Below are 25,002 nucleotides of genomic sequence, written 5' to 3' on the forward strand. Positions count from 1 at the left end.
CATCCCCTCTCTGAGTGCAGCCCCTCTGGTGTCATGCCCTGTGCTTTAACTAATCCTGGGGTTGAATTCTGTAACTCTCCCAGTCTTAGACTGGGCTCTGGGCTACAGTACCCTGCGTATCCAATGTTCTCACCCTGCAGATCCAACTGAGTTGAGCATCTGTGGTTCTTCCCTTCAGGAGTCTGTGACCAGTGGTATTCAGTGACAAAACAGCCTAACAAAACCAAAGCACTATTTGTTTTGATAGAAGGAATAAATCATTCAGAGAATAACGTCACGCTGTTTGGAGTGACTCACGACTGTAAGTGCCTGCCTCAGTGCAGACTGTCAAAAACGGGGCAGACACCCCAAACTGGCGATGTGTACTATAATTACACATCACCAAGCCAGTAACAAATGTGAACTCCTGGATCAGTGTAACAGTCTTACCATGGAGCCACAGACAGTCCCCTTAGACTTTCCAGTCTGTCTTGCCACCCATGCAAGCTGGACTCAGTGATAAATCACACAATATTCAGGTTGCTTCCAGTCCCAAGAGACCAGTCACTTACCCCAGATCAATTGGTACCCTAGAGCTTACACCAAAGACAATGTCTGTTGCCAGTCTGGCAATAAATGATCTAAAAGTTTATTAAGTAGGAAAAAGAAATGAGTGTTATTTACAGGTTAAAGTATGCAAACATATACACACAGATGAGTTGCAGTCTAAATCCTAAGAGTGACAGAGTGGTAGTGATCTGTCAATTCAAAATGTCTTTCAGGGCAAACCCAGGGATAACTTTGGGGGAATCTCTCGCTTCGGTTTAGAGTCTCTGGCCCTGTGAGAGTTCAAAGAGCAAAGAGATGACATATTTTTCTTGTGACTGTTTTTTTTTTATCTTTTACATTTGGCCTTCCAGTCCATGAGATGAGCTCCCTTGCACATAGCATTTCCAAGGTGTGATAGGGTCATTCACCAATCCTTTGTGTTGTGATGTTCCTTAACTGCTTGTTTAATCCTGATAGGCCTCCTGAATGGGCGGCGGCAGAGAGGGGCTGAATCCCATGCCTGGGTTCACAAGTTCAGAGCAAACATTTTCAAAATGAAAAAGCAAAACTCACATATTTCCTTATAGCATGGAATGCCAACATTAAAAGTGAGATTCATGCATGCAGCAACTTACAAGCATTTCACAGTCAAAACACTAAATACATTCTTATGAGACTAATATCTATTTTAAACAAAACTAACATACAGGTGAGCTGGTTTGGTTTCCAGCTATGAATTTGTCAGATCTTAGCTAGTGCCTACGGCCTTGGCCAGAGCTGGCACTCGGTTTACCAGCGTCACAGTCTATACTCATGTTTTACCTAAAGTCTTGCCATTCTCTGATGGTAGAGTAGACAAACCTAACTTCAGTCACCCCTAGCAGGGCCTTGTGTCTTAGGCCTTGTCTACACTACGAGAGTAGTTCGATTTTACTTGCATCGAATTTTTGTAATCGATATTGCAAAGTCGAACGTGTGTGTCCACACTAAGGACAGTAATTCGACTTTGTGCGTCCACACTAACGGTGATAGCGTCGACATTCGAAGCGGTGCACTGTGGTCAGCTATCCCACAGTTCCCGCAGTCCCCTCTGCCCATTGGAATTCTGGGTGTAGCCGGCAATGCCTTCTGGGTAACAAAATGAGTCGAGGGTGCTTTTGGGAAACTGTCGTCATCCGTCCATCACTCCCGCCCTCCCTCCCTGAAAGCGCCGGCGGGAAAACAGTTCACGCGCTTTTCCAGTCATTGACAGCGCGGACGCCACTGTACTCCGAGCATGGAGCCCGCTGCGACCATCGCTGCAGTTGTGGCCGCTCTCAACGTCTCGCAGCTTATCATAAAGGTTTCCCTGAGGCAGATGCAGAAAAGTCAGGCAAGGAGGCTACGGCACCGCGGTGATGTCCTGAAGTCTGAGAGTAGCACAGACCTGTCAGAAAGCAGGCGACCCAGCGCCGAGGACATCACAGTGGCAATGGGTCATGTTGATGCCGTGGAACGGCGATTCTGGGCACGGGAGACAAGCACTGAGTGGTGGGACCGCATAGTGCTGCAGGTCTGGGATGAATCCCAGTGGCTGCGAAACTTTCGCATGCGGAAGGGAACTTTCCTGGAACTTTGTGAGTTGCTGTCCCCTGCCCTGAAGCGCAGTGACACCCGGTTGCGAGCTGCACTGAGTGTACAGAAGCGAGTGGCCATAGCCCTGTGGAAGCTTGCAACGCCAGACAGCTACCGGTCAGTCGCGAACCAGTTTGGGGTGGGCAAATCTACCGTGGGGGTTGTTGTGATGCAAGTAGCGAAGGCAATCGTTGATGTACTGCTGCCAAAGGTAGTGACCCTGGGAAACGTGGAGGCGATCATAGATGGCTTCGCAGCGATGGGATTCCCAAACTGCGGTGGGGCCATAGATGGAACTCACATCCCTATCCTGGCACCGGACCACCAGGCCACCCAGTACATTAACCGAAAGGGATACTTTTCCATGGTGCTGCAAGCACTGGTGGACCACAGGGGACGTTTTACCAACATCTACGTGGGATGGCCGGGCAAGGTTCATGACGCTCGTGTTTTCAGGAACTCTGGTCTGTTTAGACGGCTGCAACAAGGTATTTACTTCCCGGACCACAAAATAACTGTTGGGGATGTGGAGATGCCTATAGTCATCCTCGGGGACCCAGCCTACCCGCTAATGCCCTGGCTCATGAAGCCCTATACTGGCGCCCTGGACACTGAAAAAGAACTCTTCAACTACCGGCTGAGCAAGTGCAGAATGGTGGTGGAGTGTGCTTTTGGCCGTCTCAAGGGGAGATGGAGAAGCTTACTGACTCGCTGTGATCTCAGCGAAACCAATATCCCCATTGTTATAGCAGCTTGCTGTGTGCTCCACAATCTCTGTGAGAGCAAGGGGGAGACCTTTATGGCGGGGTGGGAGGTTGAGGAAAATAGCCTGGCTGGTGATTACTCACAGCCAGACAGCCGGGCGATTAGAAGAGACCAGCGGGAAGCGCTGTGCATCCGGGAGGCTTTGAAAGCAAAGTTCCTGAGTGAGCAGGGTAACCTGTGATTTTATAGTTTGTGTACTGAGAAGCTAAACCTGCCCCCGTTTCTTTACCCAGGTAATGTTGACTATCCTATCCAGTTACATACCCCCTTCACCCCCCCTCCAACACACGTGTCGAAATAAAAATAGTTCTACTTTGTTAAAGCACACCGTTTTCTTTAATACTGTTTTAGCGGGAATTTTTTAAAACTGGGACGCAGACTGTGGTGCGGGGCGGGTCTAGTGTTGTGATGCGAATGCAGCTTCTAAACTCAAGGATTGACAGGCTCCGCTGCGGTGGGATGCTTGTTTCAACGGAGCCTGTCAACCCTCCTGATCGGGACTGTGTGTATGGGAGGTCTATTTGACTTTGTGGCAGGGGGAGGACGGTTACAGATCCCATGCTGTGTGGCTCTGTGATCCTGTCTAAGGACCGGCGCTTAAGATCTGTAACTGCCCTCCCCCGCCACAAAGTCACAGAGCAACCCACCCCCCCCAACATTACATCAAAACAACCTCCCAGACTAACCGGGGCAACTAGTCACTGCATCACTGCACTGTGTATGTGCCCTGCTGCTGTGCCTGCCCCCGACTATGTACCCTGCCAAAGGAGACTGTCCTGTCCAATTTCCAACCCCCTTTCCCCTCCTCCTCCAAAAGAACATGATTGAAACAGTAGTTAACAGAAACGAATTTTTTATTATCAACTACACATGGCATTGGGAGGTGAAACTTGGACGTGGGCTTGTGTCAGGCGGGAAGGAAAGAACTTTTCAAATGTTGGGAAATGAGAGCCTTCTGCTACTAGAGCTCTCTGCAGGGGTGGAGTGAGAGTTAGCAGGGACTCTGCCGCCTCTCCTTCTTTGCACTTTGGGTGAGGTGGGTATGGGACTTGGTGGCGGGGGAGGGCGGTTAGAGATGGACTGCAGCGGGGCTCTGTCCTCCTGCCTCCGTTCCTGCAGAACATCCACAAGGCGCCGGAGCGTGTCCGTTTGCTCCCTCAGTAGTCCAAGCAGCGTTTGAGTCGCCTGCTGGTCTTCCTGCCGCCACCTCTCCTCCCGATCCATGTTGGCTTGGTGCATTCGGGTCAAGTTCTCCCGCCACTGGGTCTGCTGTGCTGCCTGGGCTTGGGAAGAGGCCATAAGCTCAGAGAACATGTCCTCCCGTGTCCTCTTCTTCCTACGCCTAATCCGCGCTAGCCTCTGGGAGTGTGATTCCAGGCTAGGTTGTGAGACAGTCGCAGACGGGGCTGTGGAAATGGGAAAAAGGGAGTGAATTCCTCTGAAAGATAAATGTAGTTGTGAACAAAGAACATAGTCTTTCTCTGTGAACAAGACCATGCACAGCACCTTTCACATGCGCACTCAGCACAAGGTCGAATTCTCGGCCTTCGCATTCAGTGCCTGGGGTCTTGAACAGCACATTTGAGAAGCGAGGCAGCACAACGGAATTTCTGTTGCAGGCAGACATGGTAAGCCGTACACTTGTGGCAGTTTAAAAATTTTATATTACCACTGGCCTCATTTCACATTTAAATCAATGTCAGTCCCTGCTGCCAGCAATCCGGCAAGCGGGAACTCTGCCCCTGTCCCACCCCCTCGCGGCTGTCCCCGGGAATGATCCCTTTCGGCTGCCCCTCTCCCGCCTCCACCGCGTGGCTGCAAACCAGCGGTGACAGTTCTGTAAAGGAACGGGAAAGCAGTCCCAACACTAACATTCCCCTACCTAATTAAAAGCAGGTCACCATGGCCGACATCACCCTGATGAGGATCTCCGAGAGCGACAAAGAGAGAATGCTCCGGGAAAGCCTCCAAAGACCAGGGCCGTATGCCGCCCTGCTGTGCAGAGCAATGATCCCCGAGTACCTGATAATCTCGTGGCGCGGCAACGTGTCGTACTTCGGAGGACCCAATAAGGCCGCTCTCCCCAAGAACCTCATGCAACGGCTTTCAAGTTACCTCCAGGAGAGCTTCATCGAGATGTCCCAGGAGGATTACTGCTCTATCCCCGCACATATAGACCGCATTTTACTGTAGCTGCAGTAGCAGGGAATACACAGTAGAGCGGCTTGTGCAGGACAATCACTGAAAACCGGACATTGCTAGATTTCTTTTCAAAACTTGCACTGCCCCTTACTAAACCGTTAAGCGCCTAGGGCACACTAATCATGAACAACCCATTCTTTTAATTGTTAATATTCCTGTTTTGTTAAAAATAAATGTTTAGATGTTTACAACACTTACTGGCTGATCCTTCACCAGATTCTGTGTCCGGGGTAATGGCTGAGGACGCTTCGTAGGGGATCTCTGTAAGGGTGATGAAGAGATCCTGGCTGTCGGGGAAATCAGCGTTGTGAGAGCTGCCAACTGCCTCGCCCTCCTCATCTCCTTCCTCATCTTCCCCGTCCCCTAACATGTCTGAGGAACCGGCCGTGGACAGTATCCCATCCTCAGAGTCCACGGTCACTGGTGGGGTAGTGGTGGCGGCAGCACCGAGGATGGAATGCAGTGCCTCGTAGAAACGGGATGTCTGGGGATGGGATCCGGAGCGTCCGTTTGCCTCTTTGGTCTTCTGGTAGCCTTGTCTCAGCTCCTTGATTTTCACGCGGCACTGCGTTGCATCCCGGCTGTATCCTCTCTCTGCCATGTCTTTAGAGATCTTCTCGTAGATCTTTGCATTCCTTCTTTTGGATCGCAGCTCGGAAAGCACGGACTCATCGCCCCACACAGCGATGAGATCCAAGACTTCACGATCAGTCCATGCTGGGGCTCTCTTTCTATTCCCAGACTGCACGGCCATCACTGCTGGAGAGCTCTGCATCGTTGCCAGTGCTGCTGTGCTCGCCACGATGTCCAGACAGGAAATGAGATTCAAACTGGCCAGACAGGAAAAGGAATTCAAATTCAAATTTTCCCGGGGCTTTTCCTGTGTGGCTGGTCAGAGCATCCGAGCTCGCACTGCTGTCCAGAGCGTCAACAGAGTGGTGCACTGTGGGATAGCTCCCGGAGCTATTAGCGTCGATTTCCATCCACACCTAGCCTAATTCGACATGGCCATGTCGAATTTAGCGCTACTCCCCTCGTCGGGGAGGAGTACAGAAGTCGAATTAAAGAGACCTCTATGTCGAACTAAATAGCATCGCAGTGTGGACGGGTGCAGGGTTAATTCGATTTAACGGCGCTAACTTCGACATAAACGCCTAGTGTAGACCAGGCCTTAGTCTGGTTCCCCAGAACAACTCCACTAGCTCCTCATTCCTGAGCTGTTCATAGGTCATGTTCCTTGTCTGCCTTTTCCCACTCTCCCCAAAAAGATCACACAATTTTCTCTTGCTTGTTCCTTCTGCAATACTTGTTTTTATTGCCGTTGCCACTTACTGGAAATTTGCCACTGTCATGAGCCCCCACACGCTGCCACCAATAAGTCACAGTTACAGAGCTCGCTGCACCCACGTCCCCTTTCTGTTCTCTCTGTGAGCCAGTGACAGAGGCAGCAGCTGAGACATTGCTCAGTGCTCCCCTGCCAAGGGGTAGGAGGTGAACCTCTGAATTCTGGATCAAGGACAACCAACTGAGAATGGGGTGCAGTGGAGGGAGGGGGGAGTGATGTGCTAAAGGCACATTCATTCATTGGACTGGGAAACTGAGGCAAGGGACACTGTCCCTGTGTACTGTGGGGTCTGGTTTGCTCATGGACACATGCTTTTGTGTGGGTGTGGTTGTGGTAGTTTCCCAAATTAATGTCTGGTTCCCTTTCAACTTTTATTAAAAGTTCTCTTTTGTTGAACACACTCAGAGTTTGTATTGCCTCTTTGAGGCACCCAGGGCTGGTGGTGAGTTTTCCTAGATTACTGGATGGGTGTTTGAGATGGTTCTGTGTTGTATTTTTAAGATGAACCCCTAGATTTTGAACTCGGGCCTTCTTGCTGCCAATTCCAGGTGCAGGAAGGATAGCAGATATCCCTTTTTCTTTTTACAAATTACTCTGCTTTTCATTTTTTATTTAAAAAATAAATCCAGCTATTAGATATAGTTTGTGCAAGATACACACTGCTGCAAGCAAAGAATGGTGCACAGCTGAGAGAGCACCAGGAGAAACTGCTTCAGGAGACACAATCTCTCCTAGAGTTCCTGGTGTGCCTCAGGAATGTGCATTCAGCGCCATCCATTGGAATGGTGCAACTTGTTGGCATTGGGATGTTGGCTCTGCTCTGCAGGCTAGTATTATGGGGGAGGAACTAGTCCCACCTCCATCCCACTTATGCCTTTCAGGTAATTTTCTCTAGAGAGATAAGAGATGGCAAGCAGTCCCTGCTCACAGGTGTAGTTTACTCTGCATTAAGGCACAGAGATTATATTTAATTACACCCATGCCAACTCTCAGTTTTATCACAGGTCTAATACTTGGTGTTTTTTTAAAGCTCCAGCTACTGGAATCATGTGATTACCTGAGCATCTCAGCTTTCATTTAAAAAAAACCCCAACCAACCCATACATTTCTATCTTTCGTTGTTGCAGAGAAAAGTCAAAAAGATGAAACCTAAAGGTTTCAACACCAGGAGGCAAATTGTAATATAATTGTTAAAATTTCATGATTTTTGGGGAGGCCTGGCTCAGAGAGTTTGAACACTTGGGTTTGGCAGTACTACAATTTAATTATTGTTATTTAATTATAGCAAAACACAGTAACTAAAGCCTGTTGTCTGCAGCTCCCTGATGTGTTCCGGCAGTCTAAAGTACTGCCTTCTGGAGAACAACCCTTCAGACACACAGTTACAAATCAAGGACCTCTGCCCCACCCAACAGGGGCTCCTTGGGCATCTGGTCCTTTCATGGGGTGACAAAGCTGGGAGAAGCTCATGTGCTTCATGTGTGGGCCAGGCCAATCATAATCTGGCCCATTGAAAATATTCTTTCTCCAGGGGACTGATGAACTGAAGAAGCTAAAGGAAACAGTGTCAAGTAGATGGAAAAAGAGAAAGTCAGACAATGAAGTGTGAAAGTCTGGGGGGTAATAAGGGAAAAAAACCTCTTTCTAAGGTCAAGAAGGATCATGCTAAAGATGAAGTCCCTACAGCATTTTTGTCTAATTTCATAACCAGATGTATTGTTTATGGCAATATTCACATCTCTGAAATGTTATTTTTATATCCTTTAGTGGTAGTGGAGTATGTTTGGTGCAAACCAGGGCAAGGGAGCATTAGCTGACATTTACAGCAGCACTTCCACATCATTCATCTGTCTGAAAAAATCATATATGTGAAGAAAATAAGATGTGGAAAATGGAGACTGAAAAGGCTGTGAGGTGTGTTTGATATTCAGAATACAACAGTTTGCCAGAAAAACCTGCAGGCATATTAATTCTCAAATGTTACGTCCAAGGTTATTTACATTCAAATTATTTTTCTACCAGCAGTGATCAGTAGAAACAATTTTCTATAAAATTTTGGGTGGGAACACACCCAGTCCCTTCTTCTTAAGATTCCGTATTTTCTGTGGACTGGATGGTTTAGGAAATTCTTAATAAGATACTAGGTCTTTCACTTTGAGATCATCAACTCTAGTCTGACCTAAATTGGTAACAATCAAAAGCTCTTACCACCTGCTTCTAATTCGTTGCTGTCACACCTCACACTCAGGACTGAATGGATTTATAGATTGAATTATTTCCTGGGGATGGTTCCGACGAGTCCCAGTGGAGGCATGAGGGAAGGTCAGGGATGAAGTGCCAGAATGCACAGGCCACAATGGTCATGACTCCCCTCTAGGGAAGGTATCTACGTGCTTTGCTCCACTGAAACCCCAACCACCTTATGAGTTGGTTCTGGTGGGTGGGGAGGTTAGCTGTGGCTGCTGGGTGCAGGGAAGTTCTAAAAGTCTAAAGCTATGAAGTACGTGAATGTCATTCCAGGGGTGATTTTATTCCTGGACAGCCAGGATCAGCAAGTAGAAAGGTGGTTTAGTGCACAGGTGAAGATTAAGCTCTCTGAGAGATCAGTATCATATAGTTTTGCTGATCCTGAAAATGAAAGAGCTTAAATTGTTTTCCAACAAACTGAATGAATTTCAGTGCAAACCCATAGATAGGTTTGCATTCAGTGTGATATGTACCCATTAGCATTAGTTTGCTGGAACAAGAAGTGGATGAGGCATAAATCTGAGGCAACAAAAGAAGGCAATAAGTTTCCCTTTCTAAAACCAGGCTGTATTATGGAAACCAAAATATCTGTACTCGCTGGATTTTGTCAAAGACATGGGAGAAAAAATGAATGAATTTAACTATTTTAGGACTTCTATGCTGTGTGCAAATCTGGTCCTGGGAAATAAATCCTACCAGCAGTATATGATGGAGCAATAACCGGTTGACTTAATGCATGAGAATGTGTTTACCAAGTCAGAATACTATTAAGAAACATTTAGCTACTATGGTAAGAGAATCCTCTCAGCTAAAATGATTAATGGTAGAGGAACATAGACTTCCCTAAGTCCACAAGAGAGCTTAATTGATATTAATGGGAATAAAATCTATGGGTCAAGGGCTGTACATGGCCCTTAATTTGGGTCTATCATTGTATTTGCATTTTAGGCTGAAACATTAATATTAGGCTCAATAACTATTCCAGCTTCAATACCCAAGATTCCAATAATGCCAGAGTTAGGTTAATAAAATATCCTCGATCTCGACTTGACCTTGTAATCATAACAATGATATTAAAATAAATAAGAGTAAATCACCCTTTTTATGATGCCATGACTTATTCATTTGGTATTTTCTGCTGATTTTAACATGCGCATTATGACTCCAATTCAGCCAAAGCAATCCCATTTAAATCAGTGGGATCTAAGCATGTGCTTAAGTGCTGTGTTGAATCAGATCGCATAGGAGAATAACAGGCCATTGATAAAGCAGAAGTTTTTGTTTGATTCCTGATTTCTAGAGGGATCTTACATATCTTTGGTATTAGCATTTGTTTTGAACACAGTCATTTGAAGTTAAATCCCCCTTTTTACCAGGTTTCCCATGGTAATCTACCTACAGTAAACTCGAAGCCATTCTGTATATCTTGATATTTATAAAGTACCAGTTACCATGTTATCAGGCTTGATAGCTACATTGAGACAGATTACCTCTTCCATCACTTCTCGTGTCTTGCTTACAACACTCCAGCTAATACATCCCAGAATGGTGTTCGCTTTTTTTGCAACAACGTTACACTGTTGACTCATATTTAGCTTGTGGTCCACTATGCCCCCCAGATCCCTTTCTGCAGTACTCCTTCTTAAGCAGTATTTCCTATTTTGTATGTGTGCAACTGATTGTTCCTTCCGAAGTGGAGTACTTCGTATTTATCCTTATTGAATTTCATCCTGTTTACTTCAGACCATTTCTCCAGTTTGTACAGACCATTTTGAATTTTAATCCTGTCCTCCAAAGTACTTGCAACCTCTCCCAGCTTATCATCTGCAAACTTTATACGTGTACTCTTTATGACATTATCTAAATAATTGATGAAGATATTGAACAGAACCAGACCCCAAACTGATCCCTGCAGGACCCCACTTGTTATGCCCTTCCAGCTTGACTGTGAACCACTGATAATTACTCTCCAGAAACAGTTTTCCAACAAGTTATGCACCCGCCTTATAGTAGCTCCATCTAGATTGCATTTCCCTACTTTGTTTATGATGGTCATGCAAGACAGTATCAAAAGTCTTATTAAAGTCAAGATATACCACATCTTCAGCTTCCCCCCATCTACAAGGCGTTATCCTGTCAAAGCTATTAAAGCTATTAAAGTTTATTTGTGTAAACTAAAATGATGTAAACATGATGACAAAACGCTAATGAATGGCCTGCTAGTATATTGTGTTGAAGCAGGCTGTGGGCTTTATGAAATGCTCTGGTGGACTGTGCGTAGCCTGTGGGCTGTAGGTTGAACACTCCTGCAGAACATAATTACATTTTAGCTACCCTTTTAAACATTCCAGCACTTCCTGATATCCTCTGGCACATCTTGGTTTGCTAAAGATATCCTAGAATGCAGCAGACCGACTCAAAATCCCTGCCCTCTCCGTCTACCACCACTAAAAGCAGCAGTGGCTGGACTTGAGCTTCTTTGAGAAATGGCAAGGAGGTACAGTAGGTGAGGCCAGTACCCTAAGCCCTAACCCTGGGTCTGGGAGCTTTCAAATTCTAAAGTGAGGATTAACTGGTTGTATGTGATTGATTGGTTGATTTTAATGAAATAGTACTGACTCTAGACCAGGGGTCGGCAACCTTTCAGAAGTGGGGTGCCAAGTCTTCATTTATTCACTTTAATTTAAGGTTCCGCATGCTAGTAATACTTTGAACGTTTTTAGAAGGTCTCTTTCTATACATCTATACTATATAACTAAACTATTGTTGTATGTAAAGTAAATAAGGTTTTTAACATGTTTAAGAAGCGTCATTTAAAATTAAATTAAAATGCAGAGCCCCCAGGACCGGTGGCCAGGACCCAGGCAGTGTGAGTGCCACTGAAAATCAGCTCATGTGCTGCCTTTGGCACGTGTGCCATAGGTTGCCTACCCCTGCTCTAGAATGTAAATGTGAGGTCAAGGTTTGTGATGGGGACAGGGAGCTGAAGCAGGAAGAGAAAGAAGATTGATTGACAAGGAATGGGGCATATGGACAGGACTAGCCAATAGAGCACTGGAGTGGGACGCAGTAGACCTGGGTTTAATTCCCAGCTCTGCCACTAACCTGCTGGATGACCTTGGGCAAGTCACATTCCCCCTCTGAGCCTCAGTTTCTCCATCTGAAAATGGGGCTAATGCTGCTGACCTCCTTTGTAAACTGCTTTGAGATCGACGGATGAAAAGTGCTATATAATAGCTAGGGATTATTATTGGGAAGGAGGGTAGGGAAGAGCATGATATAAAAAAATCAGGAGAGAGTTTACCTAACTTGCATGATCACATAAACACATAACAGTATTGCCAACTCCAAACATAAAAATATCATGGGTCAGGCCCCTTAAAAATCATGAGATTTTAAAAATATACATTTGGCAATTTTTTTATTTGCCTTCTGGCTTTTGAGCCTTTAGGGTGCACTTGGGTCACATTTTCAAGCTTTTCTCTGCAACCATGAGGGCTAGAAATTTCCTTTTTTAAATGACTGTTGAGATGCTCACATAATCCCTTGTTTCCAGGAGCTGGGGCTTTAACTAAAACATCAAATATTGTGAGACTCACAATAAAATCACAGGAATTGGCAACACTGGTAAAAATAAACCCATAAAACCCATGGAACTAGCTAGCTGTGTGCCAAACATCACAGCACGAGCACTTTGCTTTTACATGGCCTCCCTTCTTCATAAACTCTTTAGGGCAGGGCCATTATCTAAAATAGGGAGCACAAATGTGCTGACTGGAGGCCCCTGCCTTCACTGATAACCTTTAACTCTGATTAACTTGGCTGAGCTGGGGACTTTGCCTGCCTCTATTAATATTAAGTCCCTAATATTATTCGAGCTCCCAGAGGAGCTGGACCTGCACTCTGTAATCAGACAAAATTTCCATTACAGCCAGTGGGAGTTTTATAAGAGCAAGCAATGCATGATTGGACCTTTCATCTATTAATATGTCTCATAGGATAAAATGTATATATAAGCAGCTTTGTTCCTACTAAATGTTTTTCTCCCTACATTTTCAGAAAAGACAGATTCTTTATTGCTACTTACAGAGAGAATTGGTATTAGAGAGCCCTGGGAAATTTGGCAAAATCCTTCTGTGTAGTGCAGTAGGGTGTTTGCTTTATGTACACACGCTAGAGTAAAATGTATTTGTTTTGCTACTGTGGTACCAGACAAACACTACACCAAAAAGACTGACATCACATCATATTACTCTGCCTTCCATATAACTTCACATTAATCACAGTAAATAATAATATTTGTTGATAACTCGCAGTCAGGGGTGTATACATACATACATTCTCTCTCTCAACTTAGTATATAGAGGGTTGAGCATACAAATGCCATTAGAATTTTCATGGCTTAAGTGCTGCAGATTGCAATGGAAGATACTATACCTCTCAAATTGTCAACAGTTTCCACCTTTGGCTCTAATGATTTCACGTACATGTTTTTTCCCTGAAACAGAGCCTTCATTATGTGCATTTCTGCAGTCTACAACAGAATCTGTCCAAAATCAGTTCACTTCAAACTCTTATCTGTTTTTTGTTTGAAGTGTTTAACAATTTCTATTAATGTGAGCTGCCCTTTTGTTTCTTGATCCTTTGGGTCTGACTCATTTTCACCAAGGTCCCTCCATCCCTCTCTGCAATGGTTAAGAGGCCTTAAAGAGAGTGTCTTTTAGAATTACACTTTTATTTTATTAATGAGAGGATCATTGTTTAAAATATTGTGGGAAAAGTTGCCCTGTAAGTAGGGGGGATGGAGGAGCAAGGAGGTTCAGTGGCATAGATGATCAGGAAGAATATTCCATGTGTAGGGGGCACTTGGAGAAACAAACAAAAAAAGGGAACATATTCACAAAACACAGTCTATTCCTCTTCAGTATCTAGTGAGGTTTCTGCCTAAGGGGGTGTTTTCTGTGCACTCACTAATATTATCAAGGCCATCAGGGGTATGGATATAGTCGAAACAGTCCAGTAAGAGAAAGTTTGTTATACTCTCAGGACATGTGCTAATAATGTTTTGTTCATTTTGATATCTCAACCAGATAAACTTTTAATGGTCCTATGTAAATATCATGAAGTTATTCCATTTCAAACAAGTCCTGTATACTGGAAAAAACTGAGTTAAATTATTGTACATCTTTTATAAAACACCTGGGGATGTTTTAGGAGACAAGAAAAAATAAGTGATGACTTTGTCATCTTTCTGCCTTTTCTTAAAACTCTAGTGGAATTCTGGTTTGTATTGACAGATAGCATTATGCACTCAGCGCTTCCTCCAAAGTCCGGAGGAGTCAATGGCAAGACTCCCATTGACGTCAATCAGTTTTGGATCACGCCCTCAGTTTGCTTCTATAGTTATTTTTGTCAGTCAGAATGTGATACTTTGAATTGTAGTCTGAGATTTATAAGCTGTTTGAGCGATAAAACGACTGTTCTAGCTTCTTCATAATTCAATATTATTGTTTACCTTTCACTAGGTTGGAAAAATCCGGAAGAATGCTGCCCGTAAAAGGGAATACCATGTTCTCTTCATGGTGATTACTACAATAATCTGTTATCTAATATGCTGGATGCCTTATGGAGTTATAGCATTGCTTGCAACATTTGGTAGTCCAGGTGCAGTTTCTCCAGTAGCATATGTCATACCTTCCATCCTGGCAAAGAGCAGTACTGTATTCAATCCAATTATCTACATACTTATGAACAAGCAGGTAAGGAACATTGCTGTCATTACCTATTCACTACACGGTCTTTTTAAATGGCTCATCTGTTACTACATGATCAAAACCAAAAGGAAACCTCATGCCCTGTTGACCTCAGAGCTTAAAATAGTTTGGACTCATTTAAATTAATGCCTAATATTTGTACTGATTGTCTTCCAATTGATCTTATATGATTATCATTGTTCTCTCCCCATCCCAACATCCTCTGCATATCTGACAGAGTGAGAGTCTCACAGCTACCCTCTTATTCCCCATCTTCAAATGGGGATAACCCATATCCAGCTCTGTAAAGTAGTCATTATATTAAAGGTGCAAAGTAGTATTATTTCAGCACCTCACAGCCAGAGTAACAAACAGAATAAAACAGTCAAGAGGTTTTGGGTGCTTTAGTAAATGAAGTACTCCACTAGCCCTTTTACTCAAACAGCCGCATCACTGTGGTGGTGCCAATTTACTGCCTTGTGGGAAAAGATGTGCATGATACACATGATGTCTAAAGTGTCTTTTTTAATTGGGTCTGATTGGTTGAAATCCCTACAGAAGCTGGACAGGACTGAGTAAGAATGTAAGCGGAATTGCATCACAGTCTGAGAGATCGGTTCTTCAGTTGGAAGAGATAGGGTAGACACTGTTGAGACATACATTGTCCTTAGGGATACTGTACTCTGTTCACAGTACACACAGTACACCAGTGTGCGGTCATCACCACCCTACCCTTCCTATATTGCTAAGTAAAAGGGGTGTTCTAGCTAAATGAGAAGCAACGTCAACAGGATCCCAGTATAGAAAAGTTTGAGACCAATGTAATACCACCCTGGAAATATGTTTGCTTACTGAAATTGCTTTATCTCTTTTTCACACATACTGCATGTTAATTTGTAAGTTGCAGAGTTCCCTGTGTAAGTGGGGTATGTTGGCATATATTTACCAAAAAGAGCACTTGAACCATTTGGGGGTTTTTTGCGGGGGGAAGGGTTTTTAAAATGCATGACCTGGATAAAAATATACAAGAAAAGAAGGCTGAAGAAATATTTATTATTTATCAGCCTTGACAATGACCCTTGAAAACAAATTGCCATTACAATTGCAAGTTCGAGAGCCAAATGCTACACTCTTCTCCTTCAAATACAGAGATAGCTGGATGTTAATGTATCAGGATAGAGTTTGGCTCGTAACAGGCCAAGTGCTCCGCTAGTATAAATCGGCACAGTTCCATTGAAGTGCATTCACAGATTTTCACCAGCTGAAGATCTTGCCCCAAATGTTTGAAATTAATGACAAGTATCAGAGGGGTAGCCGTGTTAGTCTGGATCTGTAAAAAGCAACAGAGAGTCCTATGGCACCTTTAAGAATAACAGATGTATTGGAGCATAAGCTTGCATGGGTGAATACCCACATGCATCTGACAAAGAGGGTATTCACCCACGAAAGCTTATGCTCCAATACATCTGTTAGTCTTAAAGGTGCCACAGGACTCTCTGTTGAAATTAATGAGTTGGTGTAGAACTTAAATAGTTAGTGCTAGTTATTTTGGAAAAACAGAACTGTTAATTAAAAGAAAGACATTAAAAATAACATCTAGCATGCAATATGCTGAGGGAGCTTGTTGAGTCACCAACTGTAGAGATGTTCAAAAATAGCCTGGATAAAAGACCCACATATTTTTTGTGTAGAGAACAGGACTGTAGAAACCCAAGGGGATGAATGAGATCCTCCAGCAGGTGCTTTCTAGTCACATCCTTAGATGCTAAATTTGCACTAGAGAAAATCTGTGGATGTTTCTTGATGTTGAAAATTGTGAATCCATTGTTGTAAATTCTAAACATACATTGAAATTATGAATTCTAAAAGTTCATTGTGATTTATAAAGATGTCTTTTTTGATACTATAACTGTTAACATTACTATAGAATTTCACCCCCAGTTCAATATATTATCAACATTTTTATTTATACTATAACAAAGCAAATAGTGGCTCTGAATTCTTTATTATATATCCGCTGGAATCTACTATTAATAATTATGACCGGCAGCATTATGTTCAGCTTAGATATGGAAAAATGAGATTGTAATAAACAAAGATATACTAACATTGCTTTTCCTATCAAACTACCTCAGAGCGCTTAGCTGCTTCACTGTGGTTCATGTAGGCCCATGTTTCCAAACAGGAAAAGGAAGTTTGACTGGAACTAATATGCTTCTTGCATCAAGGGTTGAGGTTGTGTTAAGATTCCAGGCCAATACTAGGGCCCAATTGAAGTCAATGACAAAACTCCCATTGATTTCAATAAGACCAGGATTTTACCTCTGAAGTCCTCTTTGAGGACAAATTACTCCTACTGGAAGGTGCTAAGATGGACGCAAAACAGCAACTTCCTTCTCTTCCCCCGTATGCCTCAAAAAAGCTCATGAGTACTCCTTAGAAGCAGCCCGTGTCTTATCTGTATTTATTCTGAAAGGGTTCTGAATGATTAGGTCTTTAGTTTCAATCAGTGAGTACTGAGATTACTGCAGTAAGATTTGACAAAGGGGATATGTTTTGATATCATCTGCACACAAATAACATATCATCAGTGATAAAATTATGGTTCTTCCACAAACTGCATCCTTGGGAGAAGCCAACATTTTCAAAAGCTCAGCCAGGCATAAATGGGTGTTTGTGCACCTATCTGCACTGACTTGTAATACATTTCAGAATGAGCTGAAATATAGAAATGTGTACTGATTCAGATATACTGTCAAACATATTCATACATTGCCACCAATTCAGAAAGCTAATGGGACTAAAATTTTTAGAAGAAAACCAGTCAAGAAGTGCTGAGTTCACATATACTATGACTCAAGTAATGCAAGAAAATGGTAGGCCAATGTAGTTGAATAAAGTAAGACAGGTTACTCTAAATTAAATTCTGATCCCCTGAACCAGAAAGAGAGAGACTTCCTTTGTGTGTATCCAGAGTCATAATTGCTTATTTAAAATAAGTTCTTGATAGGTTTCACTCCTTTAAGAAATTGTCTACACTATAGATGTCATAGCCTCAGGGCCGGTGCTACCAATTAAGGCAAACTAGTCAGTTGCCTAGGGTGCCAAGATTTGGGGGTGCCAAAAAGCGATGTCCCCAATTTTTTTTACAGCGTTCCTGGGCTGGGCTGCCAGTGGCGCGCTGACATGTGCAGCGCAGACTCCCTCTCCCAGCACAGCGGCCGCTCCACTTCTCCCGCCTGCCAGGCGCCGCAAGCCTGGGAGGGGAGGAGAATTAGAGCAGGGGCAGCGTGCTCAGGGAGGAGGCAGAGCAGAGGTGAGCTGGGTGGGGAGCTGCTGCACGGCTCTCTGGGGGGGGGAGCTGGCGTGCAGGGGGGTGCCTCATGGCAGAGGGTGGGGGGAGCTGCTGCGGCGGGGGCACCTCAGGGCGGAGGGCGGGGAGGCTGGGGAGCTGCCACAGGGCTGGGGTGGGTCACGCAAGGTGGAAGTTTCGCGCCCTAGGCGAAACTTCCTTGCCCCGGCCCTGCATAGCCTCCAGCGTCCTTCCATTGCTGTAGTAACTGCACTGGGCCCAGGACAGCATGGGCTCAGTCAAAGCCCCCTGACTTCAGTGGGAGTCTTTCCATTGACTTTAGTGGACTTTGAATCAGAAGAATTGAAACTACCAGGGAAATGTAGGTAGGCAGGATGTAATACTGACTTCAAAAAAATATCCAAGATATATTTAAAAACCATCAAAATATCTCCACTATGCTTTGAACTCTCCAAGAAATGGGGACTAATAAAATAACCTGAAAATGCTCGTTGCGTGTTATGGCAGTAATAGACCCTTTATTTTTTATTTTTAAGTCAAATGTTGCAGTAGTTGCTGGTAGATTTGCCTCTGGCACTGTCAGTCGGTATCCATCAATCAGATTTCACTGTTCTAAATGATTCTGACTTAAAGGTAGGAATAGGAACTAGATGCAATGGCCTCTTTAGTATTGTTCAGTTCAGTGTTTGGGAGGTTTTTGTCCTATAAATTACTTTTTCCCAGATTGCATGTGCTGGACTTTGAAGTAATGTACTGGGTTTAGTTTCTCTATTGAAATCTGATGGGTAGCTTGTATTAGATAGATACATACAACATTTAATTGACTCTGTAGTTATAAACCAAGTCCTGCAACTTATATAGTCCTTATATAGAATTATTTTTAAATGCCATATTAATACTTGCTACTTTTATATCAGTTGTGTAAGATCAAAAGCAACTTCCACTGGCAATTCCACTGAAGTGTTTCTGTGACATGCACACCAGTAGCAGCTAAGGTAGGAATTTGATGGTTTGCATGCTAGGAAAGAAGACAGGTCTGTTATGCAAAATAAGATGCTACATTAATAAGTCACAACAAGATGTTTATTAGTGATCATGAAAGACAAGGCAAATATTTTATACCGCCTCAGAGTTGTGCATGTAGGTGACTAATATTAACTCTGTGGTGTCCTATTGCTTTTAGACATGGCTCCTGAATTATAGGTGGGGCTGATAGTACTGCCTATTATTAAGGTTGCCTGTCGCTTCCGATTATAAGACTATTTTTTCAGTTGCTTTTAACTTTGCCAGGCTTTAACTGTTTGTGCTGAAATTTTCCATGCTGATTGTCTGCCTCAGGCTGATTTTTTTTTTTAATTTAACCTAAAACTGTTTATCTGTTTCCAAGAACAAGGTTAGGGAAAAATACATTGTTTTGCCCATGGTAAAAACCTCTTAAGACCTTTTCTTTGAAATGGTCTCGGGCCCTCATGCTTTGGAACAGGGACTTGACTTTTGGCCAGGGGCTAGCCTTTGTGTCAGGAATGTGCCTTTTGCTATTCTCATGAAAATCCTCCCAATGTGGCCAAGTTATAAACCTTTGAATAATCTTAGTTCGCACATGTCCAGTGGAGACTTCTTGGATTTTAGCTGCTAAAACCTCTGAAGATTCCACCCTCACTGAGCATGTGCGAGCCTCTCACAGCTCTTAGTGATAACCAGACTGCACATGTGCCATCCGCCCAGAGCAACTGGACATGCTCCCTCCATCGCAGCGCTACTGGGGCAAAGCTGAACTTTCCCTGTAATGGCTGCTCTGGGCCAGGCACTGGAACTGAGAGCAGGGAGCCTGTCTCTCTTGTGCTCTCAATGACTCCTCCTCCTGGCGCACCTCTGTTGTTCTTAATATAATTCTTGCCATACTTCATTGCCGTATTTCCTTTTTGTATCCTCTTTTCTCTTCTCCATGTGCTCCAGCTGCCCATTACCCAGCCTAATGGCCTAATATCTATTTTCAGCTCCAATTTATTTGTAAAATCTAAATTAGGACTATTGAAGAGCTTGTAATTGAGGTTTTGTAATAGAAAGTGAGAGCTGAAGGTGGCTTGAGGGCCACTTACTGCCACCAAAAGGCCATCTCATCTGGGGTATGGAGGAGGGGGAGAGAAAGAGGCAGTTTAAAATCACAGAGAAGCATGAAAGACCATATTTGGTTTCAGCAAATCCTCACGTGTCATGTTTTGCCTTATCTGCCCCTGGTGTTTGCCAACATCCCTAGTCTTACTTGTAGATTGTAAGTACCCCAGGGCAGGGCCATCATCTTGTATTTATCTATAAAGCACCAGGCCACATAAAAGTAATATATGATAATTTTTCCCAGTGAGTTTTAGATACATTCACACCAAGTTTGTTTTAGCCAATAAAAATGGCAGGATAATGCATAAAATATGAAAAGGAGACTGGTTGTATTCTTGTTAGACAGATCACCAAGTGCAAGTGCTATAGAGATCAAAAATCTCTTCTTTATCCAAACTCCTATCCCTCTCAGCAGCAGTGTATGGCAGCTTCCTGCAATGTAGGACTTAATAAGCATACTAAATGTATAAAAACACAAGAATGGCCATACTGGGTCAGATGGATTGGTCCATCTAGGACAGTATCCTGTATTCTGACCGTAGCTGTTGCCAGATACTTCAGAGGGAATGAAAAGAACAGGGCAATTTATTGATTGATCTCGCTCCTATTGTCCAGTCCTAGCTTCTGGCAGTCAGAAGTTTAGGGACAAAGTAATGCACATTGGAAAACATTATCCAAACTATACATACAAAATGGTGGAGTCTAAATTAGCTATTACCGCTCAAGAAAGAGATCTTGGAGTCATCGTGGATAGTTCTCTGAAAACATCCACTCAATGTGCAGCGGCAGTCAAAAAAAGCAAACAGAATGTTGGGAATCATTAAGAAAGGGATAGATAATAGGACAGAAAATATCATATTGCCTCTGTATAAATCCATGGTATGCTGACCTCATGAATACTGCGTGCAGATCTGGTCATCCCATCTCAAAAAAGATATATTGGAAAAGGTTCAGAAAAGGGCAACAAAAATGATTAGGGGTATGGAACGGCTGCCAGATGTGGAGAGATTAATAAGACTGGGACTTTTCAGCTTGGAAAAGAGACAACTAAGGGGGGATATGATAGAGGGCTATAAAATCAAGAATGGTGGGGAGAAAGTAAATAGGGAAGTGTTATTTACTCTCTCATAACACAAGGACCAGGGGTTACGCAATGAAACTAATAGGCAGCAGGTTTAAAGCTAACATAAGGAAGTACTTCTTCAAACAATGCAGTCAACTTGTGGAACTCATTGCCAGGGGGTGTTGTGAAGGCCAAAAGTATAACTGGGTTCAAAAAAGAACTAGATAAGTTCATGGAAGACAGGTCCATCAATGGCTATTACCCAAGATGGTTAGGGATGCAACCCAGGCTCTGGGTGTCCCTAAGCCTCTGACTGCCAGATTCTGGAACTGGACAATAGGGGATGGGTCACTTGATAATTTCTCTGGTCTGTTCATTTCCTCTGAAGCAGCTGGCATTGACCACTGTCAGGAAACAGGACCATTGGTCTGACCCAGTATGGCCATTCTTATGACACCTATCATCCATGAATTTATCGAATTCTTTTTTGAACCCAGTTATACTTTTGGCCTTCACAACATCTCCTGGCAACAAGTTTGACTGTGTGTTGTGTTATGTTTGTATCAGCAGCTGCAGGTTATGTTGAGAAAAAGGGTGATTTCAATAAATTGCCAGCTATTACACAGTAATCAGGAATCCCTCTGTGAGTAAAAACTGCAACCGATTGGTACAACACACTTAGAAAGACCAAAGTCCAGGACCAATAGGAATCAATGTAGCAGAAACAGTCTCAAGTCATAGCTCTGCAGGCAGCATTGCTGGCAATTTCCCCCTCCAACTACTTCTATAAAATCAGGACAGCTGCAGTGCCTATCCTCCTGACTTTCCACCATGCTGGGATTCTGGAGTCCCCTTGCTACAGCACAAAGGATTTCTTCCCTCTGCCATGGTTAACCCTGCCAACATCCTTTAATAGAAAGGGCAGTACACTGTGCACTTGCATACATTTTCATAAACTCAGGCACAAAATCCCAGAAGCCTGGACTTTCTCCTTTTAGAGTTATATTGGAACAAAGTGCTGAGAAGGTGGAGGAGGAAGTCTTTGATAAGAGTTATAATCTGTCCCCACACTGCACTTCCAGTTTAGGCAGAGTCTAGTCCAGGGGTGGGCAAACTATGGCCCGCGGGTGGGCAAACTATGGCCCGCGGGCGACATCCTGCCCATGGGACCATCCTGCCCGGCCCCCGAGCTCCTGGCCTGGGAGGCTAGCCCCCGGCCCCTCCCCAGCTGTCCCCCTCCCCCGCAACCTCAGCTCACTCGCTCTCTCCGCTGCCGGCACAATGCTCTGGGTGGTGGGGCTGTGAGCTCCGGGGCAGTGCAGCTGCAGAGCTGGCCTGACCCGGTCTCTGTGCTGTGTGGTGGCGGCAGTGGCAGCATGGCCTGGCTCCAGCCAGGGAGCACGGTTGTAGCGCCGCCAGCCACCAGTGCTCCAGGCAGCGCGGTAAGGGGGCAGGGAGCAGGGGGGTTGGATAGAGGGCATGGGACTTCGGGTGGTGGTCAGGGGCCGGGGGTGTGGCTGGTGGTCGGGGGGAAACGGGGTTGAATGGGGGCAGAGGTTCCAGGGGGCAGTCAGGAAGGAGGGGTGGGGTTAGATGGGCCAGTGGGGGGCAGTCAGGGGCAGGGGTTCCAGGGTCAGTCAGGGAACAGGGAGAAGGGGTGGTTGGATGGGGCAGTGGGGATCCGGGGGCAGTCAGGGGACCGGAAGCGGGGGCGTGTGGATGGGGCAGGTACCCCTATCAGGCGCAAGTTTCCAAGGTGAAAAGCCTATGGCATGTTAGAACAACGTAGGCCTGGCCTGACATAAGTAATGAAACATGGAGACATGGGGGAGGCCTCATTTCCTAGAAGACAGGAGTAGGGAAGATTAATTAGCAGGCTGAAAGCACAATATTTGTGCCAACTAAGATAAGTGAGTGGGTCAGTAAACTAAGAGACAATGTCTGAGCTAGCCAAGATAAGAGGGAAAACACCCAGGGAACCATTTACTATGAGCAAAATAACAATGGGCAAAATAAGTTGGAAATGTAAAAATGAGGTAAAAAGTACGTCAAGTGTGGACAGTGCATAAACAGAGCATGCCATACAGGAATTGTTTTCTACAAAGTAACCAAGCAATCCCAAAATGTGTAAAGCAATGTATAGTAAATGCAATGTAATGTGTCAATGGATATGAAGGAAGAGATTTGCTGTGTAACTTTGGATGTGTGGTATGTCCAACCCTCACACCCTACGCCCGAGTCTGATCAACTCAGCATAGCTTTATTGTATGCCAAATAAGAGAACCTAAGTGATGAGACTGGAGTCGAACTGAGTTCTTGGGGAACTGAGTGGAAGAGGTCTTGGGAAAAGCCCGAAGAAGACAGCAAGCTGCATCTGTAACTTTAATATAAAGGTTGGCTTTAAGAGCTGGGTTGGGTGGGCTAGGGGAGTGAATTAGGAAATCTGATAACCGTGAACTACGTATGTAAATCATTCTTACCTTCTCCCCAGTTCTTCTCTCCACTCCCTCCCCCCTTAATGGAACTCATGTCCTGCATCTCAGGGAGTGAGTTCTTAGGGGCAGGAAAATGTCTTCCCCTATTGTGGTTTGTAAAGTGTCATGTACATTTACAGTTCTATAGATATTAATTGCCTATATTCTGTGCTTATCCTGACATGGCAATACATCATTCATTTGGAGGCACAGTCCAACTGAATACACCAGGGACACTCCTGATCTTGACAAACTAATTCAGATTCTGTCCCAACCACTCTTTTTTTTAGTCAGCCAGTGCTACTGGTGAAATTTTGCTTTCATGAATTTACATCAACCATCTCTAATGTTTTGCCAATAAAATAAAAATCTTAGCAGCAGCATTGACTGAATGAGAAATTTTTTTGTGAATGTACATCTGGTTATATCATTCACAGCTTCTTTGATATCTTCCATTATATCTTATTTGTACTTGCTGTTGCATCGGCAATCTTTTTGGTGGACATATCTTTGATTTGCCCCCCGCCCCGAAAAATCTATAAAATCTACATTGAAACATTAAAATTGGATTCAAATGTTTTAATGAATCTAATTAACATTTCCATCAATCTTGATAAGCATTTAATTGAGCACTAATACATTTCTTAATAACAAGAAATGACAAGAAGTGCATTTGTAGCTTGCCTTGGGCAACAAGGCACAAAGCCAGAGACTGACTGAATTTAACTTCCAAAGATGTGCAATTATTGCTTTGAAGTGCATTGTGTGGAGTGACTTATTGTTATTGTGAAATAGAATTTAAATAAGGAAATATACCCAGGTCTGTAATAGACATTATTGATGTATGATATGTATTAAAGAGATCCATCATTGCCACTCCAGTGAACCAAGCAAATCAGCTAGTCCTCAATAGATTTTGGTCCCAGAAGATCCTGGATTTAAAAAGCACCAAATCAAAAGATTAATGTGTTGAAGAAGAATACTCCAACTAACCTCTTAACAAAACCATTAACAAAATAGCCCCCAAGTGACCCTTTCCCTTACATCACTGCCGCAGGGACCATGAGTCTCAGAAAACTTGCATAAGGTGGTTGGAATGCCCATGGCACAAGACTTGCTCATCCACAATTCATTAATAGCTCAAGGAGCCCCTGAAGCTATAAAGGAAGATATAGTGACCTTCCTTAAAGCAACCAAATCACAACCAGCAGAACTGTTCCATGCAATAAACTTGCTTATTCATAAGTTCCAAGGCCAGAAGGGACCATAGTGATCATCTATTCTGGTCTGACCTCCTACATAACACAGGCCATAGAACTTCCCCAAAATAATGCCTAGAGCAGAACTTTTAGAAGAACATCCAATCTTGAATTTAAAAGTTGTCAGTGTTGGGGAATCTAGCACAACCCTTGGTAAATTGTTCCAATGGTTAATTAACCTCACTGTCAAACATTGATGTCTTATTTCCAGTCTGAATTTGTCTAGCCTCAGCTTTCCACCATTGGATCATGGTATACCTTTTGCTTCTATTTTGAAGAACCCATATTTAATATTTGTTCCCCTTATAGGTACTTATAGACTGT

General features: G+C 43.9%; 2 protein-coding genes across 2 annotated transcripts in view; one reads left to right on the top strand and one right to left on the bottom strand.

Annotated features, from left to right (window-relative positions):
- The window catches only part of LOC101950447 (vertebrate ancient opsin-like), a 135,430-nt gene that overhangs the window by 92,773 nt on the left and 17,655 nt on the right, over positions 1-25,002 (top strand). The window contains exon 4 of the mRNA XM_005306967.4: positions 14,227-14,460. Within this exon, the coding sequence (XP_005307024.1) occupies positions 14,227-14,460 (234 nt within the window). The remainder of the gene's footprint in view (positions 1-14,226; positions 14,461-25,002) is intronic.
- On the bottom strand, positions 3,744-6,283 carry LOC135980789 (uncharacterized). Its single transcript, XM_065580952.1, has 2 exons — positions 5,308-6,283; positions 3,744-4,313 (listed from the first exon to the last, which is right to left on the bottom strand). Exons 1-2 carry the CDS (start codon positions 5,882-5,884, stop codon positions 3,838-3,840), a joined length of 1,053 nt encoding a protein of 350 aa, XP_065437024.1. The 5' UTR covers positions 5,885-6,283; the 3' UTR covers positions 3,744-3,837.

This window comes from Chrysemys picta, chromosome 1 (assembly GCF_011386835.1).
Source record: "Chrysemys picta bellii isolate R12L10 chromosome 1, ASM1138683v2, whole genome shotgun sequence".
Taxonomy (NCBI): domain Eukaryota; kingdom Metazoa; phylum Chordata; order Testudines; family Emydidae; genus Chrysemys; species Chrysemys picta.

Coding starts and splice junctions, on each gene's coding strand:
- LOC135980789 (XM_065580952.1), bottom strand. CDS start 5,884: ATGCAGAGCTCTCCAGCAGTGATGGCCGTGCAGTCTGGGAATAGAAAG. Junction 4,314..5,307: donor ATCTGGTGAAGGATCAGCCA/GTAAGTGTTGTA, acceptor CCATTTCCACAG/CCCCGTCTGCGACTGTCTCA.